Source organism: Numenius arquata, chromosome 7 (assembly GCF_964106895.1).
Source record: "Numenius arquata chromosome 7, bNumArq3.hap1.1, whole genome shotgun sequence".
Taxonomy (NCBI): domain Eukaryota; kingdom Metazoa; phylum Chordata; class Aves; order Charadriiformes; family Scolopacidae; genus Numenius; species Numenius arquata.
Window position 1 is genome coordinate 18,836,505 of NC_133582.1, and position 25,063 is coordinate 18,861,567.

Genomic DNA, 25,063 nt, shown 5'->3' on the forward strand with positions numbered 1-25,063 from the left:
AAGGCCCACAGCTTGAAGCAACGCAAGCATTGCTGTGGTCATCAGAGTGCTTGCCTGATGTCTGCAAAGGGCTGAACAGCCGTGCCAGCAGAACTGCACCTGCGGCCTGAGAGAGCCCTAACGAACCCAATCGGCTCCAGCCATCAATGAAGCTTCATCCCTCTCTGGTTTCAAAGGCAGCAGGATGCCCAGTGGAGGACAATGAATGGCAAACCATTATGCATCACAATAGGCACCTACCTGGCAGTGAGACACTGCATGCAACAGTCACAGCGGACTATTTCATTATTTCTAACCACAAACAGCCAGGGAAATAAAGCACCTCTTTGCAACCGTGCTTTGAAACATTGCCAACAAACAAAATGGGAAAAGGTGGCCATGTTTAGCTGAAAACAGTTGATGTCCAAATGAATAGTTTGCATCCAGCATGCACTAAATACTGAGATAAAACTTCCATTGAGCTCAAGAGCATGGTTATGTCAGAAGGAAGGGCAGGCCATTTTGATCTTCTATACTGATGCTGGAACAGGTTGCCCAGAGAGGTGGTAGATGCACCATCCCTGAAAACATTCAGGGTCAGGTTGGATGGGGCTCTGAGCAACCTGATCTAGTTGAAGATGTCCCTGCTCATTGCAGGGGGGTTGGACTAGATGAGCTTTAAAGGTCCCTTCCAACACAAACCATTCTATGATTCTTTATCTGTGTCATGACAATTAACGTTGCTCTCCCCTTGCTCTGCCCCTTCTGTTTGCTGCCTGGCCTTCCTCACCTTTCAAATGCATGACTGGTGCAGCTGGCTCAGTAAAGCCTTTTTACCCTTTTCTTCAGAAACAAAAGGCGCAAAATATCCTCAGCAAGGGTTTCTCCCAATATTTCTTTCATTTCTTTCTTTTGTGCTTTCTGTCTTCAGCCTTCCTTAAAAACGTAATTCCTATTTCTGTCACAGCATCGCCCTTCAGCCTGTCCTGGAGGAAGGTAACTTCTGCTGCTAAGTGAACCTAGAAAGAATCAGATCTGATCAGTTAAGGCAAAGAAATGCCCAGTTTTTCACCCTCCTCCAGTATAATGAGCTTTATATCTCTCTCTTACCACAAGGGGACCCCCTTTCTCAGGTTTCATAAGAAACAGATTTCTAGATTGTTTTAAAATATCTTTCCCAATTAATTAATTAAAAGGAAGTTAATATACACTGGAATTTGTATACTTCATACATTACCCTTCATTACAGTGCTTTGCTTTCTTCCAAGAACCTAAATTGTGTACTTGATGACTCTGTGATCACAAAATTTCCTGGTCATGTACTAATACTTATGATACTTCTTTTAATTAGTCTTATATCAGATACTATAATTCTGAGACTGACATACATACATAATACTTGTACAGCTTTCTTTTTCTTGAACCATAAGACATATGACAAATTAGATACTGACAGAAACATAAAGCAGCCCAAAAGTTGTCTTCCAGAAAACAGAAGCTGTACAACTCAGTGACTTTCACATGATGCCCTTTGTTTATTCTTTTGTAAAATTCTTAAATTTAAGAAAAAAATAAGGAATGCTATCTGATACACTTCTGATGCTTTGGTTTTAACACTATACTCATCCATACTTTGTTCTCCCTTTCAGCAGGCACTGCGGTAACCTGAGAATATTATCTTCATGTATTTAGAAAGAATCAGAGATGGCTATTGCTGGTTACTCTATGCAGGAAAATGAGATAGGCTCAAGGAGCAGTGGAGGAGTCCAGCATGCCCCCCTGGCTCTCCACAGTACGTTAGCTGGCTCCCCTGTCCCACCTGGCTTTTGCACCTGAGTCAGCCACTGAAGAGCCAAGCAGGGACAGAGTGGAGGTGAGCCAACCTGTGTGCCTCTCTGCCTCAGGATCCACAGTCAGTCTGGCCCTCTTTTATTTAAATATAGTCATTTAATCTGAGAGATTGAACACTGCTGTATTTCCTTCATTTACCTGAGCAAGTGGGTTTGTTTTCCTCTGCCTCTGCGTACTAACAAAGAATGAAAACAGATGTGCACTTCCTTACCATTTCCAAGGCACCTCGAATCACTCCACAGAGGAGGTTACAGTAGCAAAGTGATGCTCGTTCTGCTGGCAGCTCCTCCACAAAGTCCACGAGTGGGTTTTTGTCCAGGATTAAGGAGAACTCATTTCCTGCGGCACTACTGCAGCTCACACTAGCGGTGACCCCAAGGTACATCTTGAAAGCAACCTGCAAAAGGATGAAACTCAGCGGCTTCAATCTATTGTGTGCAAACCAGAGGGCAAACTTTAGGATGCAGCATCCTGTAGACCAGCTTTACCCCAGGAAAATAGGGGGAAGGGAGAGACAGGCTGGAAATCAAACTAGATTTCTCTCTTCTGTGATCAGCTTGAGCCAGAGATGCAAATCTGGAGCTGTGCGATACTCCAGGGAAGTACAGCAGAAGGCTGTTTATTCTGTCTTTGATGTTGCTACGTTTACAACCCCATACAAAGTGGTTTTATTGCTACCACTCGTCTGCTTTCAGTCGTGTCACGCTCCCCTGGGACCATTAGCATCCATATTAGGTCTTTCACTACCTGCAGCTGGTGAGTGTGTGTTTTCACTTTGATCTTCATCTGCAGTCACAAAAAAAAAAAACCCCAATCCACCAAGAGGAAGACTGCCAAGACAGCAAACTTATTTGGTGACAGAGAGCATTGCTTGCTTTCCCTTCTACTAGCAATGAATGTTACAGTAAATGTGCAACATCTGCTCTGCTGGTGAGAGTGTTTCTCCAGACGGTGACATCACGGCGTTATCTAGACAGCGCGCAGGCAGGCTGGCTCGCAGCAGGCTGCTCCTCCTCTGAGAGCTCTCCCCGGCTGCACTGCTACGGACTGCTACGGCTGAAGACAAAAGTGTCTTGATTTTTACCTCTGTAGTGAGTATCAAAGATGGATGGTTTCCAAACAATCCTGAAATTCTTTATGAACCAGAAAACTGCCATAGGTTACAGTTTTATGGCGCTGCTGACAATGGGAGGTGAACGTGTGTTTTCTCTTGTTGCTTTCAGATGCCCCTGCAGCAATGAAAACTTCAGATATGGTTTGGTATTTCTCTTCTCCCCAGCTTTTGTTTTGCTAGTTATTGGTTATTTTTTGAACAGGAAGACCTGGAAACTCTTTACAGGCTGCTGGGTAAATCCCAGAAAAATATTCCCCAGAGGGAATACCTGCCATTTCTTTTATGTCTTTGGACAAATCACTTTAAATGCTCTGGTAGCCCCAGTGATGTGGCTTTCTGTGGCTTTGCTCAATGGGACTTTTTACGAATGTGCCATGAGTGGCTTGAAAAATCCTGCCTACCTACAAGCAGTTTGCCATGGCAAATCTGAGAAGTGCTTTGAGGAACTACACAAAGTGGCCTGTGACAAGAGCTCCATGCCCTTTGCAGAGAGTGACGAACTGAAACGAACTCTTCAAGCACAGTCCCAGGTAAGAAAAATAAATAAAGAGTATTACACAGTTTGTACTGCTGCTGTGATTTATCTGTGGAAGACCCTGATGTCAGATTCTAAGATAAAACCATCGGTTTCACATAAACAAAGTTTCGGCAAGATGCAGCCTAACAAAATAAAATCAATCCATCTTTTAGTTCAGTTTGAGCTGTGCCATACTTCCTGGGGGGTCCCACTGATGGCAGGATCAATAAGACTGGATGACTTAAAGCTTTCTTCCTGTATGAATATTGCTCTAAAGAGAAAAAACTACTGGATTGTTTAGGAGGCTGAATTAACAGATGTCACCCCATTAAAGGGGTCTGTCCTATTAAAAAATCCATACCACACTCTCCTATTTTATACCATCATGATACTGTAATGAAATTTTAGATCACTAACAGTAGAAAAAAAAATGGAAAATAAGATTTGTGACAGACTTGTTTCTGCTTACGTAATGTGTTCCTGTTTGCGTTCCTCATTTCATTATGCCAGATGAGAGCATGTTTTTGTCCTGCTTGGAGGAAGGAAGAAACACTAAAATAAAAGACGCAGAACATGTGAAGCTGAGATTGTATTACATTTTACTATATTTGTGTGATACAGTTCTGCTCACTGACTTGTAACGTAAATAAATTCAGAAACAAAAATCAAAACAAAAGGGGAAAAAGAAAGGAAAAAAAAGGCTACAGAAAATGATGGAAAGATGATTGTCCACATGAAGGAAAAACACTCTGTGGAACCAGCAAGTCTGTGTCAGACAATTGTATCCATATGGAGCCATTTCCTCCCCAAGAGCTGGTTTTATTTTCAAGTCCTCATGCAAATAAGAGCGGAATGCAGACAAATCCTGCACTGCAGACAAAGCAATTTATTTGAGAGTTTTAGAAGAAAATAACAAATAGTGCTTACTGCAATAGTTGTATGTATAGGAAATAGTGAAAGACTGGTGACTCAGTTTATAGCATTAGAATACAGGGGTTCATTCTCCAAGCTGTAAGAAAATGAAAAGCTGCTAAAAAGAGCAGTTTCTCAAATATCCATAGAAATCATCAGTCAGTACAAAGTGACTGGAATAATAAAAGAAAGCAAAGTCCCTAAGAACAATTGTTTGTCAAGCTTCTCTGCTTCACATACTTCCCTGAGGGAACTTTCTGCATTCCCTCAGCTAAATATAGAGTTTTATTGGCAGTTATTTTTTTAACACCAGTGGAAGAGTTCACACGAGAAAGGTTGCGGTTTTCCGTATCATCACCATTAAAGCATGGAAAATCAGTTCCAGTTCATATGGGTCTCTGAAACCTAGAAGATTTGTTCCACACTGGAATTTGTTCCGCTGTTTGAAAACAAGTAACATTGCAGTAGAGTAGGCTGGTAAAACCAATGACCAGTGGCATTAGGCATGAAAAAATTGTGTTCACACCCCTGCTCTCCTTAAAGCAGAACATTCCCCAATAACAATTTCAAGCACAATTTTCCATCCTCTGCCCTTGCTCTAATCCTGGATATAGCTCTTTCCTTTAACATGTTCCTGATAGATTTTTGTCAAACAATGAAGTTGCTACAAAAAAAACTTGAATTATGCCAGAAAAGCATATTTCAGCAAAAACAAAGTTCTCTGAAAATACAGCAACTATTTCTAATCATTGTGTAGATGAACTGGACTCTATTCCAGTGCCAACACAGACCTGCCAATGCACGTGCTATTTCTTCTCTCTCATGCCCTCTCCTCCCAACATCCTCACAGGATTGGGCAAGAAGTTAATTTTAAACCAGTTTTGGCATAAAAATGATTTTCCACTACAAAGGCCTGATTCATCAAAGTCAAAAAATGTTCAAAAGAATAGCTTAGATTTCAGTGAACGTCCTGGTAAAAAAATTTGGGGAAAAATTTTTAAATTTAAGGCTTTTATATTCTTGTTAGCTAATTAATGCTAAAACAGTTTTACTTGTTGTTTGGGTTTTTTTAAAAAATTAAAAACAAGTCTGAAAACAACACATCTCAAAATGGTCACAGTTTAAAAGGTTGATTGTTCTGGGACAGAAGTTACTTACCCTTTTTGCTTTTGTAGTTTCTCACAATTCAGAATTGTGTCTTAATCCTAATTTTTGCTGGGTAATTTTATTTAACGCTTTCAGGAGAGAAAACCATTTACCAGATTTTATTCTCCCTATGCACTTGTTCCCTTTGTGTGACAGAATTCAGTGAGCAATTCCAATACTCTACATGCCAGATGGTTATAGTTTTGCAATAAACTTTCATCAACATCCTCTCTAAATTACCCAGATGCTACTCCTGCTCTCAGGTCTTCTCTGTTTTCCATATAGCACTATTTAGCCATAACATTATTTGATTGACCATTTAGACCTCTTAGATTTTTCTTCATACACAGCCTTCTAGTTGAGGTCTGATTCAAGATCATCTGTCCCTGAACCTGAAATGCCCTTGCGCTGGACACGTCTCCAACTCTTGTTATCCAAGTTCCCTTTGTTATAAAACTGACGGCGGAGACAGCCAGACTCTAGTATAAGCCAACTTTTCTTGAGAGTTTTACTGTAAAAATCAACCAGCTTTTGCTTTCCTGAGAAGGAGACATCAAAATGAGCGCTATTGAGAAGCCTCACTCCTGACGTCTTCTGTCTCCCTTTGGGCCCCATATGGAAGACCCATTAACACTAATGCCAGCCACTGAATGCAAACTGGGAACGAGATGCCTGCAGCAGGGTCCCAAGAGGTGCAGCAGGTCCTCCGTACACAGTGTGGTCGTTCTGTTGGACGCTCTTGATTTAAGTAGCATTTTCACTTGGGCCTTCTTAAAGTGAAACTCATCTCTTTTATTTTCTCAGATTTTAGGCTGGTGTGTGATAGTTACCACAGCTCTTCTCTCCCTGCTAACCACTTGCTGTGCCAGCTGCCAGTCCAAAGTCAGCCACCTCCAGCTGATGTTCTGGAGGGTGTACATGGAGAAGGAGAAGGAACAACTGGAGCAGATTTTCCAGCTATATGCCACCAAGCTGAGCGAGCGAAACCTGAAGTGCTTTTTTGAGAACAAGGAACCAGAAGCGATTCCCCTGCCAACTTTTCAGGCATGGGAAGATGCTTCCCAGCTCTACTCTTTCAGCAGCAGCAAACAGCATTATAGCACAATTCACAGGCTGGTTGAAGAAGGCCAGAAAAAAATCAATGAGGAAAGAGAGACAATGCTGGACTTTGTAGACAGAAGGGAAATACCATAGATAAATATATTTCAGCTTTTTAATATCTTGCTTATATAGCACACTTCTAGCTGGTTTCATCTCTATATTTTTTCACAATGGCTTCTTTCTTCTTCATCATGTTCCCTCCCAGTTCCAAACTTTCTCCAAAAGTATGGAGTGAAATTATTTCCCTACATCAGTGGAAAGGCTGCAGTCCTCCATCGCACCTAGGGTTCATGACCTACTAACATCACTGGTTCTGGATCAAGAGCCGACAGCAAAAAGAGATGACTAATGACTTCTACAAGAGGATTTTAACAATATTCTATGTAAAAGGCGCTGTAGTATGCTTGTCCTATGTAAATCAAGAGACTATCATAAAGTAACACCATTTAAAAGGTGTGAATATAACACTAGAAGATGAGTATGACTTTCTGACAGCCCACAGAAAGTAAAGGCTTTTCCTTCCAGGTCATTTCCTGGCCATTTGCAGGTACAGCATTGTTTTGACGCATCAATGGTCACTCAAGGCATCTCCTGTTGCACCTAGAATGCCACGGATGCTCACAGTGATCAGCCCTGGTCTTCTAGTCCCTGAGACATCTGCCTGCGACATGCGACATGGGGCAGCAACCTCCACTGATAGTCAGGTGCCAGGTAATTCTTTAGACAAATCTTACAGCCAAAGTGTAGGGTACCAAGAACTGGAAATTACCAAATGGTTCAGCATTTTTGTGTTTTTGTTAAAAAATGACCTGCTATTTTGAAACATAATCAGCTGTTGTTAGTTCTTTGCTACAATAATGAAAATGCATCACTGATATTTTGCCTCCATATTATCTTCTCCCACTGAGAATTTCCCTTTGTATGTATATAAATCTGTTTTGAGTGTGTTTCGGGCACTGGCTGCAGTCTGTAGAGCTGCATAATATTGTTTATACTGAGCCTGCAGACAGTGTATGACAGAGGGCCTGGAAGAAAATTCTACATTTTAAGAAAAGAAAATATTTTTACAGCCGGCTGATTTTCATTTTCCTGAATACCTTAGGAAATTAGTATCGGGAGCAAGAGGAACTGGCAGGCAACACAGGTGAGGCAACTGCACAATCAGTGCTTCTGAGAAATGCGTTTCACCCCAAAGCCCTACGCTTTACCTCACCCACTTGGAATTCACCACGTGGCTCTCACACAGTTTTTTCCCTGGGGTGACTGGGCAGGCTTTTATGCAGCATTTTACTGCCAATCTCCCTGAGTCTGCAAAGAAACATATTTTTGCTCTGCTTGAATCAGGCTCTTATCAACAAACCAGGGTACTCTACACAACTTTCTCATACTCACTGCGCTTCTTGAGCAGAAAAGAGCATTTACCTACGTCTACAGACCATTACTCTTTTTAAAAATAAAATCCAAGAGTGAAATCACTGTCTGCTTGGAATTTTCTCTGCGTGTTTTGAAGAACTTGTGGTGTTTGAGCAAATGTTTTTTCTCCCAGCTGACCCACTTTACAGCAGACTTAGAACATGTTATAAGCCTATAATGCACCTGCTGCAGCTGAAAGCACAGAGGCAACACTGCCAAAATGAAAATCACAACAGCAGGCATGTCTGACACCGTGTCTTGCACATATGATTTTTCTCCCCAGATTCCTCTCCTGGTATAGCAACTATCTAATTCCAGGGTACACGTCGCTTCCCATTTGTCCGCTTTTCTCTTTCTTTATGAGAGATGCCCCAACATCTACTGCCCAGCCCTGTCCCACCTCCTCCCTACACCCAAGAGGAGAGGAGACACCACCTAACAAGTTGTCCTCACTGCCTGGCCAAAATTCCCTTCACAAAGCCATCTTTCCACCTCCTTTCTCACTCATACCACAGAAAACCAAAGCAAGTGGGGATGCAAAGGGGAAGATGCTAAGCAGGTTAATGAGCTGACCAATGAATACAACAAACAAGTTGGTTTATGTAAGGATGATGTCTCCACTGTGGTATTAGAGCTGGGACACAGAGGCAAAAGCATAGTTATCAGAGGGAAAGGTGGGAAGACAGAAGGATCCCACTTTGGGCTTTTGGCACCCTCTTCTTCCTCAGGAGAAAGCTCAAAGCTCTGTACCTGGGTAGCCAGGACCATCTGAAACCAGAGTGTTTCCCAGCCTGCCCTTCCCCTTTACCACGAAGGGGCAAATCCGAGGTGCATTCTCCTCTCCTCATCCTTACCCTGCTTCATGCTCACAAGTAACTCATGTTGAGAGTGTCTCCACCTCCAAGAGTGGCTGCTGAACAATTAATGCTGCAACATGCGCCTGGCAGAAGCCTAAATCTCTCACTGATCCTCGTTCCCAGGGCTGTGTTACTCTAACTGTGTTGTCTTACCAAAGTGCCTGTGACTGAATGCAATTGCCGTGTGGATGCTGGAATATTTCTATAAAACCAGACAAAAATAAAAGCCAGTTTGTTCCTATGTTTTCAACTGGAATCTGGTTTTGGCAAATTTAACCCTGTCCCTCAAACAGCTACCACAAAAGCTGTTTCATCAACATTGTCCCTGAATTAAAGTTCAGCAGCTACTACGGCAGCTCAGAAAGAAGCGAAGATTATTGTCAACACTATCTGAAACAAACTGGAAAAAAACCCAAACAGCAGAATCAACATTTTCTCTTGGAAAATTTAGATTTTACATTAACTCTGATGTCCATCAAAATATGAGTGCACAAATAAAATGGGAAACTTCTGCTCCATTCTCTGTGCTTTGTCTCCCAGTTTACTATTTCTTCTCCTGTGTGAGAATAACATTTTCTCATTTAAATTCCTTTAAGTCTTCCACTACACATCTGCTGCTCTGTCAAACTTCAGGTCTTTGTTACGAGAACAAAAACTAGTCAACCGTGCTAGGCCCTCATATGCTTTCATTTTAGTTTCAGCTGTACTTTGCATTAAGGTATGACGAATCTGTCCAAGTTCTATTGTTAAAATTTCCTGTGTAAAAGAGAACTTGCATGGAAACTATGCAAACACAGTAGCTGCTTTGCAATGGAGCACTAAATTAAGGCAAAATTGAAAAGCTATAAAGTGAAAATTGTAAAAAAGTCTCAGCAGAAAAAATAATTTAAGTATATAAGTAATTCAATTAATAGATATGAACTTTTTTTTTAAAAAACAGGTTATGAATGAACAGAAATTCCTTTAAAACTACTATACACAACTTCTCAGAGGGTAAAACAAAGGTCTTTCAATCATTTTTTGCGACTCCAAAAGACAGGGAAGTAAAAAGAATGAGCAGTTTTGAAAGTTGCATGCATAAATCTCTCATTTCTTTCTATACGAAATGGAAGAAAAAAGAATATTTATTTAGACAGTACATAGGCTCATCATCAAAATGACACACATGTAAAGCAAAATGTCTCTTTTGAAAATGTTACTTGCAACTCTGCGGAATTATATATCACTTCAAACAAGAAATCTATGCAGTGAGAATTAAAAATGTACCACTGCTCTTTTTGCCCTTTTTTAAAATCTCAACCAATATCCCATCTTTCTCAAGCAGCAAGAATAAAATTTTGATATAAATCATTTTGATGATGCTCAAGTACAGTCTAGAATTACTGAAATATTTAGGAGGCCACTAACTTATCAGTCCCTTTATATACTTCTGGGGACTCTTCACCACAAAATATTGTATATGTAAGTAATGCTGCAAAGTAAGTGATAAGACAGGCTGCTAAAAAAATCAAAACCATAATTTCAGATGACATAATAACAGGATTAATGAAGGACCAGAATTAATCTGCTTAGAAGGGGAAAGGCAGCCAAAATAACATTTTTGCTAGCATATTTTTCATTCTTAATACTTTTCCACAGCCACTGTTTGGGAAGAGCAAGATACTTTAAAGGTCTTGCCATCTGTTGCTGATTCCATATACTCATAAACTTTTCTTTACTCTTTACAGTGCAGCACTTCATTTTTCAGTTTACTGTCTTAGTTTACTTAGTGCAGCAACCTGCTGTATGCATTTCCCTCTCACTGTTGAGATCTGAAAAGCAACATTTACCAGCTTCATAAATTCTGCCAGCTTCTGTCAGACTTTCAAACTGGCCATATGTCAACATGTAGGGACCACCTTGTATGGCAGCACCTCCCATGGGAAGGGGAATCACATCTCTTGTCCTACAGCCCTGGGCTTGGGGGTGACATGGTTGGATTACCCCAGCCCTATTGGTCCCCAAGGGCCTCTCTACAAGCAGCTGCAGAGACGCATGTTTGTGGACTTCATGGGGTACTGAGCTTCCACAATAAAGCCCATCTGTCCAGCCACTGCTTTTCAGCAAGGGATATATCCTGAGGCAGAGCACCGTATTAACACAGCTATGGAGCCTGTGAGCCAGCACTTGCTCGCTGTGGACCAGAGGGAACAGCCAAGCTGCTGCCACCTTCAGCACACACAGACATCTCCTGGGGCACAGTGACATTGTGCTACAGAAGGTAATGTTATTATAGGATTAGATCTAAAACCAGAAGCTGTTTGTTTTTCGCATCTCTTTTGATCAGGTCAATGATGTCAACATCTTGTGAGGAGGAACTGAAGTAAAAACTTGATTTTGTAGGATTATAGAGTAAATCAACCCCATTTCAAAAGTAATCCTGTTACACTCAGATCCAAATTCTGAATCCAGTCTTGGACATTACTTCTTCAACTGAGCTTTGCTCTTAATACCATTCCTCAATTGGTTTGCATTTTCTTATCACAATTTGCCAGCGGGCAGAAAGCCTACTTGTACATGGCCTGTTTTATTTCTTTATTCAGTCCTAACTGTAACCACGTAAAGCCACAGCACCAACACGAGAAGTCAGTGAGCACCATGGGAACTCAGTGTAGGAGGACTCACTTTGGCTCATCATCAAAACTTGTTGGCTCTTCTCCAGTCCAGTACAAACTAGCAGTAAATCCCAGGCTTTGCAGTCTGAACCAGTGGTTGAAGATTTAAGCCCTCAGTCACTGCCTTAGGTGCACCTTTCCTCTGGTGTTTATTTCTTAATATGGCAAGCTGGCTTTCTACTCCTCATTTTATGTTTTTTCCTTTGTTTCGTGTCTTTCCATTTCCACAGGGAACACCCACAGCCTGGACTTACAGACTTCCCCTTCGCTTTCCAAAGGACTGCAGGATAACAGCTATGTGTACAGGATGTTGAACTACTTGAACTACTTAACTGCCTTAATTACTTTAACTTTTACCTGGCTTTAGTTTACACACTCATCCTCAAACAGATTTCTACCTCAGAAAAGTTACTGCAGTTAAGTATTTAAGCCCTTTCTCCTGGCTGGGAACACGACTGCTGAAGACTTAAAGAGATCATGTAAACAGCTGTATAATTCCGAACCGGCAGCTTTAAGAGCGTATTTGCAGTTATGTGCTGGGTCATTTTGCATATGTTTTGTTGGTATGTGCCTCAGACAAATGTGCTTGAAGACTATTTAAAAATGTTTTGTCAAAGAAATGTGAAAATGCTCTCCATATCACATTTTGTCTGAGAAAGGTTATACTCCTACTGCAGAACTCTTTTAGTTTTCTAAAAATAGTCTTTTCAAGAGACTGTATGCTTTAAAGTTTGTTCCAATGTTTCGAAGTACTTTTATTTCTCTCAGCAAGTTTCTTTTGAAATATAACCTGCAGAGAAACAGTGTCTTTTTCCTTACTTTGATGGTTAATTTCTCACTGTATTTTGTTGTTGAATCCCCTGTACTTAAGAATGATGGTTCAATTGGTGGATGGTTGAATGATGATTCAAATGGTGAATGATGGTTCAAAGCACTTGTAAATAAGGGTATCATGAGGAATAAGACTCAGAAAACCAGATATCTGGCATATACATGAAAATCCAGGGAAAATATGGTACAAATACCACCTGAAGAAGATCATAAAAGTGAACAAGTGTGGTATCATTCTTTTAACATGACAGTGTATTTTAATACAGTGATTGAAATGCTGGTTGTCTCATGGTTTTCCTTCAGCCGCCCTCACTGTCTCCAATGGATCCTCTACGCCAGCTCAGCTCCTCCAAAGGAGGAGCTTTGTTATACATCAATCTGATTTGAGGCTCCAAAATACACTTCAGGAAAAAAAATTATTTTCCACCTTTTATGAGCTAATGGGATCTGTCTGGCTTTTATAATGTCACCTGCCTCTGCTTTAAACTTTGGCAGATCGTGGCGTATGTGTGTGTCGTGCACATGTGCACTTTATAGCCCTACCAGCAAGAGCAAATGCAAAGAGGCCCTTTCTCTACTCCTGTGACAGCCACCAGTTCCTCTATGATAAGCATTCTGGAATGATAACCTAACTTCTGTCCCTCCATCTCAGTCAGATGTAACGTAGGTATTTCTGACATGGTTAATGTGAGCAGGATCACACATCACCTGATAATATCCAGATACACTTCGAACTAAGATACTCTTGTAAACTGGCATATACTGGTGCCTTAGTTCACTGTATAGAAAGCCTGCTGTTTCCCTGTTCTGCAATCAGAGGTTAAACATAATGCTTACATTTAGCTGAATCTACTGGTAATTCTCAAGCAATCACAAAGTATGTCAGGCATATTTTTGTCTCCTAAAATGGGCCAGTGGAAATGACCCTCAGTTCAATTAACTGATGCCCTGATCTCTCTTCTTAAAACAAATGACTACCTAAGCAAACAGTTCTTTGTTATGTGTGGTTAATTTTTGTCATTGGGAAAGGCCAGGCATATCTTCACTGGCAACATTTCATAGCTGAAAATAGTAAAGGATAAAAGGGACCATTCACCACGACCTCAGCAGGTATTAGTCTGACCTAACTGAGTATTTACAAACTACCACCTCTCTTACAGTGACTCAGCAGTCTAAAGGGGCTGGACATCCTATGGATTTTTCTTTCTTCTCTACTACCATTGAGTCTTTCTTTTGCAGAAAATCCAGCTTATTCCTAATATTACCATTTTAAGGTTAAATCCCATCTGAGATAACCATGGAGATGCTGAGGAGATTCAGATGGCAGGAGTAAGACTATCAAAGTTTAAGATCTGTATGAGATGGTTAAGGTTTATGTTCCTAGAAAAAGAAAAAAGTCAGGGAATATATGATTTGGTTTGTTAAAACTGGATAATTTTTTGTTGTTTGCTGCAATCTCTGGGAAGAGTAGAAGAAATCAGCTTAAGCTGCAGCAAACAAAAAGAAACTTTTTAATTCTTCTAATGGCAAAATGCTTCATAGGCTACTGGGAATAGAAGAATTTTAATTTCAGTTTAGCAACTGACTTTAAGGTCAGTTTAGGTCAGGGATTGGCAGCCTCTCACAGGTGGTATCCCATTTTGTGTTCTCTGTCCTCAAGTCAGATATTAACCTAATACCCACATGAACCAGTTCTGTGGTTCTGACAACGCTTTGTAGTAAACTTACCACTGGGGGTTTATCAGGACCATCTGCAAAATTCTTATCCCACTAAACATGACATTTTTTGTATTCTGTTGGATGTTGATTTTTTTCCCAGCCTGACACAGCACTATGCTACAGAGGTAGAAACTGATGTCTCCTCTCAAGGCCGATCTCTGTGACCTACTGGTTGATATGAAGTTGTAGATAAGGAAAAGGCTGTATTTCACCCAATGGAAGCATGGGTATGATTGTGGAGATGAGTGGTTTTTGATAAGACATTCATGATATAGCAGAAAATGTAGGTAACTGTTTTGGAGCAAAGTGATAGAGGAGGAGGGAAAAGCTAAGACCACTGAAGCTGATGAAGCTCTAGAGAATGTAAATCTTATTTACCTGTGCAATCATGTCTGCGGTTTCAGAATAACTGCGGCACTTTTTCACAGCTGAACGAGCTAAAAAATCATCAATCAGCCTTATGCCAATGCCGTATCCCCTAAGGAGAGAACAAAGAAAGTTAACATTCAAAATGGGGAACTTCTTTGCACCTACCATCTCCATAATCTGTCTCTTGTGTTTTCTCAGCAAAACTGCTACATGTTCCTAAATGAATGGCATTAAGGACAACAGATTTTGCTGGTCTAGATTATTCTTACTACCACATTTTGCAGCACAGTGGGATTGCTCTTCATGTAGTCATTTAAGGAGTCATACTCCTTTAAGTATGATATTCCTGGCAAGTATGATATGCATGTTGATTATATACACATTGTTTCTACATACATTTATATTTAAATACATAAATAAATATTAGATGTTGGATATATGAGTATAATATATAAATAATATACAAATAATACACCTGATTAATACTGCTTTGTCACTAAAAATAGGATAGGATAACATAGCACAGGATTTTCTCCATTCCTCTGTGATCCTCAGAGTTCATCTCACACTGTCTCTGCCAAAAACAAAGCAACTGCCCCTTCAGGTCACAGCATTCATCTCTGGGCTGGTATGGAGTTCAGCAAATCCTGGGCACCCTCACTGCAGCATTCAGGTGCCAGGAAAACCCACAGGAAATGGAGTCACACCTGATCTCTTTCACTTTATCCTCTTATCTCTTCATCTCATTTTTTGCTCTTCCTCCACAAATTCCCTCTGTCTTTTTTCTAACATGTTCTCTCCCTTCATCTGCTAGTTGCAGAAAGAATTCAAAAGCTGGTAGTTAATATACAGTTTCAGGACACCACCACCTTCATTTTGTATTTAAAACACTACAGTTTCAGAGAAATTAAATACAAAATGATGAAAGTTAATGGAATTTTTTATAAAACAGATATTCATTGCTAGCTCTCACACATTAACAAAGGTCAGTAACTACACAGTGTGCAAAATAGCTATGCCTCTCAGCATCCTTTGAAAGCAGGAAAGAGATTGACACCAATGTTATGAAAGAATGTGATCTCAACTCAGAAATATTTTTAGGGAATTTTTCCTTTCCATTTATGTGGATGTTGGCAGTCTCTGCCTGTTTGTCAGAGGCCCTACACCCTCAGTAAAGCAGCCTGAACACAATGGAGTTTCTTACTGATTTTGAACCACGTCTTTGACAAGAAGTCAAAAAGTGATCTGATGTCTAATGTGATGACAAGACCAAAAAGTGGTTTTGGCAGCACAAAGTTATATGTCCTGCATCAGAAAACAATGAAATATTTATTTATTGCCTAAATAGCAATGCCAATAATGTTGGTAAATATGTCATCAGCAGTTAGCAAGGTATTTATTGGTGATGCACAGGACTACTTAGAAACTTTTCAACTTTTATGCCTTAGATTTGCAAAGTCAAATGAATAATAAATTGCTAAGCAGCTATTTGGCAACTGTACAGCAAAAAACCACCCTTCTCACTAGGGATTATATAGGTACATATATAAAGAGAGAGAGAGCTAAGAATACTGTCCCAACTGCCACAGGTCGTCTTCCTCAAGCTTAGCTGTCTTCATCTTCACAGAAGTAAAGATGGCCATACTGCTTTAATGAAACCTGTCACTATTTTATCAAGTCTTTATCAAGACAAAAAAAAAAAAAAGATTTTATAGAAACAGCTATAATAATAGAAACACAAGGAGCAAGATACGTCTCCATATCTTCCAAAACTACCCTTTAGTAATTTCTACCATAGCATCAGAAAGAATCCTGTATATTTTTGAAGCACAATTTTCACCAGAGCTGAATGAGAGATGACTATAAAATAAATATCTGAGGGATGTTGTCCCTTCTTAGTTTCTGAATATATTACTTTTCTTTTTCCCAAGCAATGATTTTGTTTTTTACTTACTTCCACCAATAGCTATCAGACTATAGCTTGTTTGCAAACTTTCAGATTAATAGTAAAGTGGTCAGGTATTCTGTCCCTTGTGATTGCTGTAAATTCAGAGGGTCAAAGTCAGGCACCTGAATTACACTCTCAGAGAAGGCAACTGACTACAAAAGGAGGCTGCCTATTGACTGAGTCATCTCAGTCAAATCCCTACAATCTGGAATTGTGACTACTTCTTAGCTGTCCGAGTCACAAAACCATGTGTAGCTAGATGAGGGGGAGCCACAGGAAGGTCACATCAACAGTGAACATAGAAATGCACATTAACTAGAAAATACCCACGAGAAACAAAAAGCTTGTCTAATTTTAAATAACATTGATATGAAGAAATAGAAGAGGAAAGTTAACATGGAAGTTGAAATTGAATACATGGATATAGGAGACAAAATTTAGAACTTTTTATTATTAATTAGCATAACAAAGGATCAACAAGGAACATGCCTAAGCTATCAAAACAATCCTGACAGTTTTCTTCTAAGAATTCAAAAGCTAATTGTTGATCTTAATTCACAAATCAGCATAATTTCTGTTGACAGAATATTGAACCTTATCCCCGTGAGCTCTTTAATCCTAGACAAAGTGATGGAACTCATAAGATAACAGACATAAAGCCGAAAGGTAACATATAGCTGGACCAATAGCATTATCGATACAGCTGAACATTTAAAGCAGTACTTACATTCTGTCTAAACAGATGTTGACATCTTCATCTTTTTCATAGTCCTTGCACAGCTGGGCTACCAAAGCCCCATACGTGAGTACAAAAAGTTCTCTGCTCTGCCAGAAAAGGTGGAAATTGAAAATGAAGCAAACTAGAATCAAACTTTTCCATGCTTTTGAGCTGTTATTGTATTAAAAGCAAGTAAAAATAACATTTACGTTAATGAAGAAACTTTTGTCCACAACATGTAATCACTGTAATCCATAATTCAAGTGTGACAGAATCTGACTTGATCATCACTTGAATCTCTGTACAAGGAGTTTGCTTGGCAGAAATACTTGGGATATAGCTACTTTCATCAGGTGCATTCTTGCATCCTGTAACTGTGCATACATATGCTGGATTGATAAAAACTGTCAAATGCCATCCAAGATTAATGACAAACATTTAATTGTAGGAAGAATAATAGAGGCAATGAGCTATCACTCCTTTTAAAATAGGAACAACAGTATATACACTGAAATTCCAGTTCCTTCACAAAGGTGTAGTTGATCTGATTCAAATCATCTGCAACTGAAGAGGTCAAAGGCGTATCCCTGCACAGATCCTGTCACAAGCACTGGTCTGGGATCTTTAGCTGTGTAGCAACCTGGAGGAATGTTTTCTTCCCTCCCTGCCAGATCACATCTGTGGCACTGCAAAATTAACTGTATTTAGCAGGAGTAGCAGCTGGCCTTTAGGGGAGAGACTATGCTGACTCTCACTAAACATCTTGGACAGGAATTAATTAAAAGAAGTGCTACAGGCCTGTGGCACATGGGCAGACTAGAGGTGCTTTTTGTTTATAGCCTGTGGAAAAATAATGGTAAATGCCAAGGAAAACAATAGAACAAATCATACAAGGAAGGGAATAATGGCTTGTTGGAAAGACCGCTTCCTGCTCCCATTGCATCAAAAGCTTGGAGTTTAATCAATGTTCCCATTTTAATAAGGCACTGCTCAAAATCTTAAGTAGAATGGAACCACTTCCTAAACTCGCCTTGGTGATAACTCCCTACTTCAATAATATTGCATACTGCCAAATTCTTGTTAATAAGTTTTTAATGGAGTAAATGGATGTCATACAGGTTCTGTATTGTTCTAGTCTCAGCAAAAAGTCTGTGTTGTAATAAGACAAATACCTTAGAGAAACTTAAGCACACTTTATCAACATAATTGTATTTATTGGCCACACTTGCGATCCATAAACTTATGTATATTAACTTTAATTATACCTTTATATTTTTCTGTTTCTTTTACAGTGGAGACCTCTGTTGCCTTTCCAGAAACTGACACAACATTGTCTTTTCCTTTCTAGCAACTTCCTCTCTTTTCAGTTTGTTATACATATATATACATGCACATGTGTCATAATTATACTTTAAGATGCAAACATATTCTCTTCAAGACACAATATTATTATTGGGTTTTTTAAAACACTGTGGCCTTATTTCCCCATTATGGCACTTTGGTTGTTTGGTCTTGTGGTAAAATATTCCTAAACAGTTAGAATTTTCAATGACACATAAAGATTCTGAGGAAACTCGCTATCTGAATTTTTCATCTTTAGACACACCACTGCCAGAGAACAAGAAGGAGAATTACTGGTATCTTTAATGGCATAGAATACTGCTTTTTGTAACCATGCAGTTTAAGAAGGCCTCTTGGGAAAATCTTGCATGCAGTATATTTAAAACAGCTGCTGGAGTTTTAGGAGAATATTAACATGAAGCGCAGAAAAAGAAGGAAGTTTTGGTCTATATAACTTGTACTTGATAGAATTCAGTGCTATGGGTCAAAGTCAACATTTAAAGACAACGGTTACAGTTTTACTATTGTTTCCCCACGAATCAGATTTTGGCCTTTAAGCCAGATGTGGACACCCTGTGATGGTGCACTCCCTGTGCATAGAAAAAGTGCAACTTTAGGAGGATGAAGAAGGAGCCCTGCTCATGCAACATAACCCCCAAAAGAAGGTGTGGTCTGCTATGCAGGAGGCACCCACTGAGTACCAGCTGTGCTGTGGTCCCAGATGAACCATCTCTTCCCATAACTGTTCATGGGGTAGAGATGTGGCCGGTGTTTCTTTTCTCCAAAACAAAAACAGAGGTTTGGCCTCAAGGATTCACGTTGAGGGCAGGACTGTCTGAAAATCATTTAATGCCATAGGCAAGGTAGCTGGAGATATGAAGGCCCCTAGAGCAAATCTCAGTATTACTGCTCAAACAGGCTCCAAGTCCTATGGACAGGCTTTTTTATGTCACTGCTTAATAGCTGTCAGGTTGTTGGCAGCTCACAAGGGGGTCCCACTGTTCTCATACCGGCAAACTCATCCCCATCCTTTCAGCACTTTCAGGCTATTTGGAAATATGACTGTATAAAAAACATCATCAATGCAATAACAGCTTATTCTTAGTCCATGCACAATTTCAATAGCACATTACAACAATGTCTTACTATTTTGTGGTTCTCCTGCTTTCTTCCTGGTGGCCGAGACATGTTGCTTGTGTAACACCTGATGTACTTGATTGTCAGTTTATGTCTTGTCTTCCTCAGGCAGCATAGTTTTCTCTCAATGACTGTGCTCCCTCTTTTCCTTCTTTAAAGTTTTCTCCTTTCTGCTCTTTTGCCTTTTGCATGAGACGTGTTTACTGCAATCTGTAATGCTGATGATGCTCCTCCTATTCTCTGCCGTGTACTGAGCCCTCTGGGAGGAATTCGACTGGCAACAGATCTGCCCCTGTACATAACATAAATAACCGCTCCATCCATAAGAATGATTTGTAATCAAATATATGGCAAACAGCCATGGGAAGTCAAACCAGGCAGCCCCAAGAGATTCACAGGTCTTACGTTTTTAGGGACAGCAAATTCATTCTGTTGTTTGTATCAGGTTTTGGTGTTGGGAGAGTTAACAGAAGCTGCCCCTCTGAAGAATAAAAATTGCAAAATAATGCTGCGCAAAGTAATTAAAAATTGATAATTTTCAACTTAAAGGAGCTTCTTCTGTCAGCTCTGACTGTTCTAGTCTGGTGAGTTAATGTCTGTCTATGAGTTACAAGGCACTACTACCACCGTGCTTCTGCAAAGCTGGCAGGGCAGATCTAGAGCACCCAGAATCCCAGAGGAATAAACTGTGTGCCTGCTACCGTTGCCAGCTTGTACAAATGGCACTTTCATTAACAAAGCTTCATTCTTGACCTACTATAACCTCCATTTGCAAACACCCCTGCTATGAACATCCAGGAAGGTTCAGCTTACTTTTTCTGTTTTCCCCTAAAGTAAATTTGGCTTATTCTGTTAGTTTAGATTTGCAGTAAATTTAGTCTACGGTCACTAGCAAATTTAGAAATTAATTAGGGAGCTGTCTTTCCTTATAGGACTTATCTCCACATACATTCCCAGTGAGGTGTCTCAGGTAAGGAAGTAAAAATACATGGCCTCATCTGAATGCCATACTGTTATCAAATTTCAAATAACTAATAGATTCAGTGCTAGAGTAAAATTACAGGTATTTACTATTCCAGATACACAGAAAGCAGCAGATGTGATTCATTTGAGATAAAAAGGATTAATTTACTTTAAAAAAATGGTGGCTTAAAGTTATGACACAATTCAAGAACAAAAAATAGGACAGATAAAAGGATTTTCAGCTTTTTCTGTGGAAAACATAGTCATGCTAACAGCTTTCATTTTACACAGAATGAGCTGGTGTTGACAACTTTACAATATAATAAGTCTCTTCCATTTTTTTTCCAGGCACTTTTCTAGCCCTGTAAAATCTGACTCTGTTTTGTAAGTGAAACTATTGTAGGCACTTCCCATACCTAATATATTTATATATATTTATATATATTATTTCCCATACCTAAAATATTTAAATAAATTATAAAAGGAAAGCATTACAATTCTCTAGATAATTACTTGCATTTCTAAATTGAGTCTGAGATGGGTTTGTTTCTCAGATTGTCTCCAATTGGCGACAAGCACCAAGTACATCTCTCATTGCAAGAGACATCCCATATTCCAGGAGAAAGTGTACTGCATTGCATTTTAAAAAACAGCTCTAAAAGATTATCATTAGCATAATTTAACTGCAGTGAAACCATCACAAAGCACTTAAGACTACCCATAAACGAGCACCATTTTATTTATCCAGTTCTGAACGCAAGGATGAATTACTTCAGCCTACATTATCAATACCACAATCATGAAGGAACGCTGTGGACCAGACAGTGAAATGTCTGGTAAGAACACATCAGCATTGTCTGAAAAATACATACCTGTGCACATGTATGCATGTAAATTCACACATATAATATGATGTATTAGGTAGAATGTACTAAATTTTGAAAGGTTTGCACATGATTGATAAAATGAAGCTGAAATGGTGTGTCCAAATACACTGGGGATTCAATGGCTCCAGTGAGGGAAACAAGTCCATGGTGGGTTGCAGCCACATGTTGAGGAACAGAACAAAACCACCTTCTTAATTTTAACTGTCGTCTGACTTGCAGCCCTGTGAAAAGAGTACATATCTGGTTGGTACATATCTGGCACCTGTTTTAAACCTTAACATGAACTTCTCAGAAATAATAAAAGGCAATTTGAACAGTGAGAAAGTTGGCATTTTCCACTTCCTTTCTTTTTTGTGTGTCAGGAGAGGATTTTAGCCTTCAGCCCCAAGAAGGTTGGTCTGCCACACTCCTTGATCATTAGACTACACCAGTTCTCTTCATTCCCACTAAACTAAAAAAAAATAAATACGCAAAATAATATCTCCTGAAGTTCAAAAGTATGCATTAAAAAGTGCACTAGCACCCAGTCTCTTATAGTGGACTGGCTACTATGGGAAAGCTGAAACCTATAGAGCTAAGTACATGATCTCTTTAGTAGACCACTATCTAAGGATTCTCCCAAACATGAATATCCCAGAGCAGAGTGCAATATAAAAGCCAATAATGAGTAAGGTGTGAAATGCCTAAAAAAATACCTAAAAAAAAGTTCTTTGATCCAAAACAGTAATACACCTGCCACAAAAGATGGGTGTCCATATTAGCACAATACAGGATCAGGCTTTTGTTTGCTCTCTGTCCCCAGTTCAATAGATCTTGTGTTAAATATCTCACCAACAGAAAATTGAATTCTTTCAAATCACAAGACATCCCGACAGAGCCCTGCAAAATGACAAGCAAAACCATGGCTAAGGTTTGCCCATGTATTCTACTTGCCTCAGATGTCAGCTATAAGCATCCCTTTGCCTCAGAGGCAAGCTGGCTGTCACCTCAGGTAGTGGTATTTTGGATTGCATTCAGTCCTAACTCTTCCTGGACAACAGATAAAGAGCCTAAATGTCTACCTCAGGACTCTGGGTTCCTTTGCAAAGGCGAGTACTTAAAGGTTTGATGTGCCGCCCAACCTCTTAATTGGATCCAACCCTGTAATTTGTTCCATAATAGCATGACCCAGCAGGACTATTTACAGCAAAGCTTATAAGCAAATGCCAAAGAAGTGACAATGCAGCAGTACAAAGTTGTTGTATTGATTGTATAAATTGCCTCATTCAACAGCCTTAGACTGACTATGAATATTTCAGTGTTGTACATCTCTTCAGTTTCACATCTAATGTGTTTCTTGAGTAAACAAGTGATGCTTGGGAAAGCCTTCCTCCCTTATAAACAAAGACAGACATGGGTCCCCAAAGAAAGTTCAGCAACAATAAATCGGGGATTTTAAAATAAACTGAGGCATAATGGAAAACTCTTATAAAACACATCTTCAAAATAATTCTGTAATAGCCTGATGGGTTTATTCCACTGAATTTAAAGGAGGTAATTATTTTCAAAACAAAATGCCAGCATTACAAAAAAAAGTTACTGAAAATTCTGTGATACTGAAAGAAAATGAAGCTTCAAAATCACAGAATCACAGAATCTTAGTGGTTGGAAGGGACCTTTGAGATCATCGAGTCCAACCACATTAAAAAAAAAAAAAAAAAAAAACCAAACAAAACACAAAAACACACAAACAAACAAAAAAACACAACACAAAACCAAACAAACAACAACACCCCCCCAAAAAAAAAAAAAAAAAAAAAAAAAAAGCAAGCAGCATCCATCAACTAAACCCCACACACAACACCCCGCCACAAACCAACAATCCCGGGCACTAGAGCATGCCCTGAAGAGCCACGTCTACACGTTTCTTAAATACCTCCAGGGATGGTGACTCCACCACCTCCCTGGGCAGGCTGTTCCAGTGCTTGACCACTCTCTCAGTAAAGTAATTCTTCCTAATATCTAATCTAAACCTCCCCTGCCGCAACTTCAGACCATTTCCTCTGGTCCTGTCGTTATTCCCTTGGGAGAAGAGGCCAACCCCCGCCTCTCTACAGTTTCCTTTCAGGTAGTTGTAGAGGGCAATGAGGTCTCCCCTCAGCCTCCTCTTCTCCAAACTAAACATGCCCAGTTCCCTCAGCCTCTCCTCATAGGACTTGTTCTCCAGACCCCTCACCAGCTTGGTGGCTCTCCTCTGGACACGCTCCAGCACTTCAATGTCTTTCCTGTAGTGAGGGGCCCAAAACTGAACACAGTACTCGAGGTGAGGCCTCACCAGTGCCGAGTACAGAGGCACGATGACTTCCCTGCTCCTGCTGGCCACGCTATTCCTGATACAGGCCAGGATGCCGTTGGCCTTCTTGGCTGCCTGGGCACACTGCTGGCTCATGTTAAGCCGGCTGTCCACTAACACTCCCAGGTCCTTTTCTGCCAGGCAGCTTTCCAGCCACTCTTCCCCAAGCCTGTAGCATTGCCTGGGGTTGTTGTGGCCGAAATGCAGAACCCGGCACTTGGCCTTATTTATGTGGCAGTGTTCACACAGCACCGGGATTTTGTTTTGCTACTACCCTGCCCAAACAACCAAGAACTTAACAACAGGTTCCAGAAAAGCTCTGGCAAAGTGCTGCTGGATGTTTCAGCATGTTTCTCTATCATTTTTAATTTTGTGTAATGGTGACACATAGTTTTGAAAGCCAGTTACCAGCAAAGACCTCATTCACAGATTGTGACTGGGGACGAGACAAGCAGGTGTCCACCCCAAGAGCTCACTGGAGGAACAAGGTCTTGCCTAGTAAACAGGCAAGATATGTATAACGTGCCATCCATGTGTATAACAGCTGTGAGAGTGTCTCTGACATCCAAGCAGATACCATGGGTGCTAAAACTACTTTTTGAGCTGAAAGTTATTATCAGCAACCCTCTCTGCAAAGGGAGAGAAGAGGCTGTGCAGTCAGACACTAGTCCATCACACAACCAAGTCTACACATGCTGCTGATAGCCATCTGTAACGGGAAGACAATTTTCCTCATAGACTTTCTGGTAAAAATGTTTGTATTACGGGCAATTAGACCTCTCAGAACTTAAACAGAACTTAAACTGCACAGTCAGATAAGCGTGGGGTATGCAATGTACACAACTACAGAATAGCATGACCACAGACAGAGAATACAGAGATACAGAGAAAAACATCAGGAGTGAAACGTTTTAAATTAACCTCTGTTTAAGGCTTGATTTGTGAAAGATACTGAGAGCCCAGATCATAGATCCCAATATTCAGAAACCAGCTCTGGAAATGTTTAACTGAAAAATTTCTATCTACCTCTGTCCACAGAATGGGACTGACAATACATACAGAAAACCTAAAAACTTTGGATCACAAGCATGCTATATAAATGCCAGCTGTTATCACCAGCTATTATCACCAGCATGTCTGAAGCTGGCTCGACACTGTGTGAATAGCGGATTACACCTTACAAAAAAAACCCACCAACCAACCCTTACAAAGGAAACGTTCAACACTGTCAGAAAAAGAGGCGTGCTAGCATCTTGCCACCTACAGGTGAAACA

At 40.1% G+C, this 25,063-nt stretch overlaps 2 protein-coding genes across 2 annotated transcripts; one reads left to right on the top strand and one right to left on the bottom strand.

Moving 5' to 3' along the window:
- Nucleotides 1-878: 878 nt before the first annotated feature.
- TRAPPC3L (trafficking protein particle complex subunit 3L) lies at nt 879-19,658 on the bottom strand. Its single transcript, XM_074150743.1, has 5 exons — nt 19,617-19,658; nt 17,139-17,236; nt 14,473-14,572; nt 2,042-2,227; nt 879-998 (listed from the first exon to the last, which is right to left on the bottom strand). Exons 1-5 carry the CDS (start codon nt 19,656-19,658, stop codon nt 879-881), a joined length of 546 nt encoding a protein of 181 aa, XP_074006844.1.
- Nucleotides 2,827-8,096, top strand: CALHM5 (calcium homeostasis modulator family member 5). Its single transcript, XM_074150876.1, has 2 exons — nt 2,827-3,474; nt 6,324-8,096. The coding sequence occupies exons 1-2, from the start codon at nt 2,935-2,937 to the stop codon at nt 6,711-6,713; spliced, it is 930 nt and encodes a 309-aa protein (XP_074006977.1). The 5' UTR covers nt 2,827-2,934; the 3' UTR covers nt 6,714-8,096.
- Nucleotides 19,659-25,063: the final 5,405 nt, after the last annotated feature.